The 7650-nt window shown below is 46.5% G+C and overlaps 1 protein-coding gene across 1 annotated transcript in view; it reads left to right on the top strand.

Moving 5' to 3' along the window:
- Nucleotides 1–5828, top strand: part of LOC311365088 (teashirt homolog 1-like) — a 28450-nt gene extending 22622 nt beyond the window's left edge. The window contains exon 3 of the mRNA XM_084484606.1: nucleotides 1392–5828. Coding sequence (XP_084340732.1) covers nucleotides 1392–4879 — 3488 coding nt within the window. The 3' untranslated portion in view covers nucleotides 4880–5828. The remainder of the gene's footprint in view (nucleotides 1–1391) is intronic.
- Nucleotides 5829–7650: the final 1822 nt, after the last annotated feature.

Consider the following 7650-nt stretch of genomic DNA (forward strand, 5'->3'; position numbering starts at 1 on the left):
TCTTCTCTCTTTTTTTCTCTCTCTCTTTTCTCTCTCTCTCTCTCTCTCTCATATTCTGAGAATGAGAGAGAGAGAGATTCTCTCTCTCTGTCTGTCTGTCTCTCTCTCTCTCTCTCTCTTTTTCTTATCCTTGAAGATATTATTGAAAGCCTTTGTGCCGGCTGTTTTCCCCGCACCAGAGACAATGTCCTTGTCGAGTGCGCTTATCCCCGTGAGCATTATTTACACAATGATAGCGATCATAGTTCCTTGTTTTATTCCGTCAACCGACATCCTTTTTGTTGACAAAAGTTGACCGAGTCGTTTAAAAGGTGTTGCCGACCGAAGCCGTTTAGCACCTTGTCTCAGAACCCGCTCATAACTCGACACATTGCGCGTAAACCACGGTAATAAAAGCAACAAAATGGATGACAGTTATTTCCTACAGACGCTTTCCTTGACTTCCTGAAAAACAAGGAGGGGGTTGGGGGGTGGAGGGGGTGGGCACAGCAGTGGCAACAGGACGTGTCATGTCCACTGGTCATTTCCTGGTACCACGCTGGGAAGACTTCCACCGCCGCTGCCAGCTTCAGCCCAGCCAAGCGAGGCCTGGCTGGGCCGTGGCAGCTGGCACTACCCCCCTCCCCCCCCCCCCCCCCCCTCCCCCAGCACCCCCACTACCCTCCTACCCACACCTCCAACCCTGCCATGTCTTAGTTGTGAATTCCGTACTACGTGAAGCATGTTATTCGAGAGAACAGCGACCACCCACAGTGACGCGCTCAACATAAAATTAGGGTTATGTATATATACCGTAGCCTGGTTTGTCTGGTACCCCAATTCGTTCAATTATATCTCAACAATGCTCACGTTATGGAAATAAATACATTGTGCTTGTTGTGGTGTTGAATACATCTATGTATCTCTGTTTTGATTCCATAGTATCAAAGTCATTTCATAGGAAGCTTAATACATTAGGGTTAGGCAAAAGACAATTATTTACACTCACACACGTTTATATTATTCCCTTGTACATGTTGAGGGCATTTTGTCTCTCGTGATGGTAAATATTCCTGAGACTCATACGGCGGCGTACCCTTGCCGAGCCACGGTGTTCAATACGTTCATTAAGCCTCGCAGTGAAGAGGACAATCTATCAATGTCGGGATATGGATGTCGGCCACTTTATTATTGCAAAGCTGTGTCCTCCGCCTGGACTATTGACAAAACCCTCTTTGGGATTATCGCCCCTACCTCCAGTAGACTCTCAGCAGAGCATTTCATCAGACTTGCATCATAAAATCTTGCATGAAACCGAACACAATCGGCCATTACCGTTGTATGCTTCTATAAAGTGCGCCACTCGACACAGCTAAGCTTACATCTCCCCTTTGTCTTGTCTTGTATTACAGCGTACGGGCCTGATGACGACGTCAAAGACAACAAGACCCTGCCGGAGGACGAGCACCTGCAGGACGACGGCCTGTCCCTAGACGGCCAGGAGGGGGAGTACCTCTTCAACGATGACGAGGACTTGGCCGACCACTTCAGCTGCCAGAACTCCCCGCTCAGCAATGGCACCAACCCGGACGCCGGCTACGCCTCCCCACTCAGCAACAGCAGCGAGCAGCTCGCCGACCTCAAGACCCCTCCCCCTGCCTTCCAGGAGGTCCAGGAGGAGAAACCAGCCCCCGCCATGGTGGTGGTGGACAAACCGGCGGCAGCGGTGGTGGAGAGCCCCGAGCCCGCCAACGGCCTGTCGCTGCAGGACAGCCTGGAGCAGATGAAGGCCGTCTATGCAAACCTGATCTCGGAGGCCTCCTGGTCCAGCATCGCTCTGGATATGCTCAAGAGTAAACAGGGGAACAACCTGAGAGCCAGCACCCACAACGGGAGGAATCATAAAGGGAGCAATGGCTTCCTTAGTACGAGCGGTAGTAGTAGTCACAGCCAGGGGAACATCCACGTGAAAACCAGCAGTAGCAGCACCAACAGCAGTGGCAACGCGTCCATGTCCTCCACCAACACCACCACCAGCAGCAGCATGAACACCAGTACGGCAACAAGCCACTCAAACAGCAACAGCATGAGCAACAACTGCGGCAACAACAACGGCGGAGGGGTGGCCTACGACTGGCACCAAGCCGCCTTGGCCAAGACCCTGCAGCACACACCGTACCACCTCCTGCCCGAGCCCAGCCTCTTCAGTACAGTGCAGCTGTACCGGCAGAACAACAAGCTGTACGGGCCCGTGTTCACCGGCGCCAGCAAGTTCCGCTGCAAGGACTGCAGCGCGGCCTACGACACGCTGGTGGGCCTGACGGTGCACATGAACGAGTCGGGCCACTACCGGGACGACAACAAGGACAAGGAGGACGACCGGGGCAAGCGCTGGTCCAAACCCCGCAAGCGCTCCCTCATGGAGATGGAGGGCAAGGAGGACGCCCAGAAGGTCCTCAAGTGCATGTACTGCGGCCACTCCTTTGAGTCCCTGCAGGACCTGAGCGTGCACATGATCAAAACGAAACACTACCAGAAAGTGCCTCTCAAGGAGCCGATGCCCGCCCTCGCCTCCAAGCTGGTACCGCCAAGCAAAAAGAGACCGTTTCAAGAGCTGGTGACGCCGAGTTCACCGGAGTCCGGGTCGTCTTGCGTGCCGCTGGGGGAGACGCCGAAGGAAACGCAGAAACTCGTCAACCCCTATGTCACCGCCAACAATCGCTACGGTTACCAAAACGGCGCAAGTTACACGTGGCAGTTTGAGGCGCGCAAGGCGCAGATTCTCAAATGCATGGAGTGTGGCAGTTCCCATGACACCCTGCAGCAGCTGACCGCCCACATGATGGTCACAGGACACTTCCTCAAGGTCACCAACTCAGCCTCCAAGAAAGGGAAGCAGTTGGTGTTTGATCCGGTGGTCGAGGAGAAGTTCCAATCTGTTGCCCTCCCACCAACCACGACACGACTCCCGGCGCCCAATGGGAAGCCAGAGTCTCCCACGCGGCCCCAAACCCCCGAGGAGAAGAAAGAGGAGGAACCGAAACAGGAGGAGATGGAAGAAGAGAGCATGGAGATCCAAGTCCCCGAGAAGAAGATAAAAGAGGAGAAGGAAGATCCGTCCGAGAAGAGCGAAAAAGCCGGGAAGAACCGGCCTCATAAATACCTCACCGAGGCTGATCTGGAGGAGGCTCCTAAAGGCGGCGTAGACATCCTCAAGTCATTGGAGAACGCGGTGTCAAGTGCAATCAGCAAGGCCCAGACAGGTGCACCCACCTGGGGAGGCTACAACAGCATTCATGCAGCCTATCAACTCCACGGCGCTCTGAAATCAACCTTTTCCTCGTGCGCCCAGGTGCAGCCTTTATTTAGCACCACCAGCATGAAGGTGCTGTCGTCTGACGTAGGCTCTCTGATCCACTCGCCCAATAGCCCCTCTTCGCCACCCAACCGCAGGAGCAACATGCTCGCCATGGAGGAGCTGGTGGAGAAAGTAACAGGGAAGAGCTCGGTAAAGAAGGAATGGGAGGAAAGTCGGTCGGAAAGAAAGTGTAAGTCAGTGGCAACCAAATCCCCCTCACCGCCTCCTAGGGAAAAACAGGTTTCCCCCAAGCAGGAAAACCTATTCAAACCAGCAAAAAGAAATACCCCAGAGGACCGAACCGAGTTCAGAGACAAAGTAGGTGAGGTGGAAGATAGTAAAATGGACATGCAGGTGAAGAGCGAGGTGGTTTCTCCCGAAGTGGCTGTTTCTAACGGCTGCAATAAGCTGGGAATAATCACAGATCATTCACCTGAGCAGCCCCTGGTGAACCCTCTCAGTGCACTGCAGTCCATCATGAACAATCACCTGGGAAAAGCTGCAAAGGTGTCCACACCTTTTACGGATCCCTTCTCAATGCTTCACAAGCTCAACAACCACAACAACAGCAACAATAACAACAACACCACAGTGGAGAAGCCCCTTCCCAGCTCCGTCCCGGCCAAGCAGAAGGAGCCACCGAGCCAGTACCATGGCGATGAGGACCAGCCCATGGACTTGACCAAATCCAAAAACACCAACGGCAGCTCAGGCAACGGCACATCTCCCACACTGAACAACAGTCACGTGAACAGCTGCAAGAGAGCCGTCGCCAACCATTACCCGTCGTTATCTCCGCCCTTGCGGGAGAACGCGTTAATGGATATTTCGGACATGGTGAAAAACCTGACCGGCCGCTTGACGCCAAAGTCGACGACGCCGTCCTCGACCTCTGAGAAATCGGACATGGACAGCAGTGTTTTCGAAGAGGGCAACGAAGACCTCTCTCCCATCCAAAGACGGAAAGGCCGACAGTCGAACTGGAATCCCCAGCACCTCTTGATCCTCCAAGCCCAGTTCGCCTCGAGTCTCCGGGACACCCCCGAGGGAAAGCTGGTTATCACCGACCTGGGACCCCAGGAAAGGGTGCACATCTGTAAATTCACTGGCCTTTCCATGACTACTATCTCACATTGGCTGGCCAATGTGAAGTATCAGCTAAAGCGGACAGGCAGCACAAAGTTCCTGAAAAACATTGACACAGGCCACCCTCTCTTTTTGTGCAGTGACTGCGCGTCACAATATCGGACACCTTCCTCTTATATCGCTCATTTGGAGTCCCATCTGGGCTTCACCCTCAAAGACCTCTCCAAGCTTTCCATAGACTTGCTAGGGCAGCACGCCGTGAGGATAGCGGAGAAGACGTTCAGCTCACTGGGACTCACAGAAGAGGACACTGGTTCGATACTACAGTGCAAGCTGTGCAGTCGGACCTTTGTGAGCAAGCATGCGATTAAACTGCACCTTTGCAAGTCCCACGGGAAGTCCCCGGAAGACCACCTCGTCTTTGTGAAGGAGATGGAAAAGACGGATAAACTATAAAGTTAAATGAAGCATGACAGATTATCATTGCACTATATCTCAAAGCTGCAATCTGCCATTTCTGATAGTACCACAGCTGTGTTTTATGTTTGATTAATAGATATTCGAATGAAATTATAGTAGCTTTAATACCACTTGATAATCAGTTTTGGGCAAGGGCAAGGGGCTGTTTCTCAAACCAAATTGTTTTTGGTGTGATACAAACGTAAAACTTGATTTAATGAAGGAGCCATTGAGCTATATAGTCACTGTTGCTTTTCTGTTTTGACTGCATCTGTCCTGAGCCTTCGGGAACAGTCCATCTCTTGGTTTAAAACTGGACCGTGCTCCGATATCCATGATGTGTTTGATCCATGCTCACATTAATTTCAACATTATTTATAGGAGACAACTTGTGCATGTTTCTTTAGATGAAAAGCAGTGGCTGGATGCGTCTCATGAAATTTGATCTCTAATGACCAAATTATTATGCTTATTGACCAAATTTGGGAAATGTTTATATGAAGTTATTGAGAAAACATTTTATTTGTTCCTTCAAAAAAAAATTGCTATTATTTAAGTCTTTTTCGAAAAGTGCTTGGTTTATACATATGTAAAATAACACACCACATTTTTTAAGAGCTTAGCTCCACTTTACCACTTAAAATGATGGGGATAATATAACACTTAGCAACTACAATAATTACAATTTGCTTTTAAAAAACACAAACATGATGTGTTTGATCATCTTTGGTTCTTTTTGTATGCATTGTATATCCTTTTCTGTTGTCTCAACATGTACAGTATTTACATTAGCACCATCGATGTGCAGCTTTGGTTGTGAGCATAAATTAAGTTTTAAACATATAAATTGTATAGAAATAAGCAAGTATGTATACATGTGTCATCATATCTTGCTTTTCACAGTTCCACATTATTTGTACTGTGTGCATTTTTTACGATGTTATTTTATAGACAAATATTGGGATAAAAATGTACAAAGATTCTGTTAATGAAAACCACTATGTCTCTTTTTAAATGAAACGTAGACCAGCCCTTAATGTGGTTTACATGAAATGATGAACTTTGCTGGCATCTTCTCCGATGCATGGTACTGTATATGAAAAACTAATACAAGCAATTCCCCTAAAAGTATTGATTTACGCTGTTTGATGATGAACCCTCTTACTGATGAGACAATTTTATCCTCAATTGTAGAATAAACTTCTGTGTTCCTGATTAACATTTTGTGTTGTTTGAGTGACTTTGTGAGAATATGACCTTTCAAACATACAAACAGAGACATATTTTATTGTCTGACAGCCATGACATTTATATATTTTTTATAGTACATGTATACAACAGTTATACCATTTTTACATGTCTAATGTTTGTATTTTTCTCTTGGATTTATAAACATGACCACAAAAAATTATAAATTGAAATTGCCAAACAATTTTATACTTTTATTCAGGGTTATTAGTACGTCAACAGTTTAATAATAACTTAGCATTGCAACTTCTAGCTTGGTGGAATTTGTGCTTTTTATTTCAGGACAGATAAACATTTCACACAAAAAGGAATTGTTGATTGTGTATGAGCATATTACTGTGTGTTCATCTTCTTCCATTAACTGCTTGAAACAATATAATCCAATATACATTTCAGTTGGCAAACTAAAAGCCACAAAAAATATATGAATTCAGATGCCACATATTTCATTTAATCCTAAAATAATAATGACAATGTCTCAAGTTTCCAAAAAATATAGATGATGGAACTGAAAGAAAAAAAGGAAGTTAAATACATTTTGGCAGTTATAGAAAACCAATTCCTTCTTTTCGATCCTTTTAACATACAACATAAAACATACAGCAGAACATGACAAAACAATACATACGAGCGCCCTCAGAGCTCAGTGGCATAATTGTCACCTTGAAAAAATACTGCATTAAAATAGTTGTATTGAAACAGCCTAGTGTGTCTGCTGTGATCATTTCATGTCTGTTAGCCTTAAGGTGTTTAAAATGAAAAACATGATCCCTTTAAAGCAGATGGAGAGAAGGTGGTGGGGGGGCGGTAGAGCATTGTCACATAAAAAAGGAAAAGGGTGGTTTTTATATAGTTTAACAGTGACATAAGACGCACGGTTCACAGACTGCCGATAAAGAAAGTGGTTTGTGCGTGCATGCGCATGTGTGCGTGCGTGCGTGCGTGTGCGTGTGTGTTGTGTGTGCGTGCAGCTGAAGGTATTAAAGTCAACACACCACGCTGTAGCTCCAGTCATCTCCACACCAGCCGCCTCGGGCCTTTCCCTGGTAAACGGGGAACACAGCTGCTGCTGAGGCTGCCTGCTAGATGCACAGAGCGCTGTATATACAATAAGACAAGGATTAGTCCTATATTTTGTGTGTTAATCAGGAAATAATAAGGTAAACATGACAGTCTTTCAAGTTCTAAAGAATAGAGATATTGACCTGAGAGAAAGCAAGATAAATGAATTGTTATAGTTATAGAAAGCCATTCTACAGGTTCTATATACTTATGTTAACCCCGTAAAAATTCCACATAATCTTATGTATTCAACTGTTAAATGGTGTTCTGCTAGGTATAATAACAATGGATACAAGGATTAGTCCAGTATTTAGTGTTCAACACTATTATATTCCTATATTAACCCTTATATTCATATCATAATACCACATATGTAATTATTCTAATTTCTGCCGATTTTCATGAATACAGAGATTAGTCCTATATTTACCATGTTACAAGATTGTATTTGTATATTA

Source organism: Micromesistius poutassou, assembly GCF_964030765.1.
Source record: "Micromesistius poutassou genome assembly, chromosome: 20".
Classification (NCBI taxonomy): Eukaryota; Metazoa; Chordata; class Actinopteri; order Gadiformes; family Gadidae; genus Micromesistius; species Micromesistius poutassou.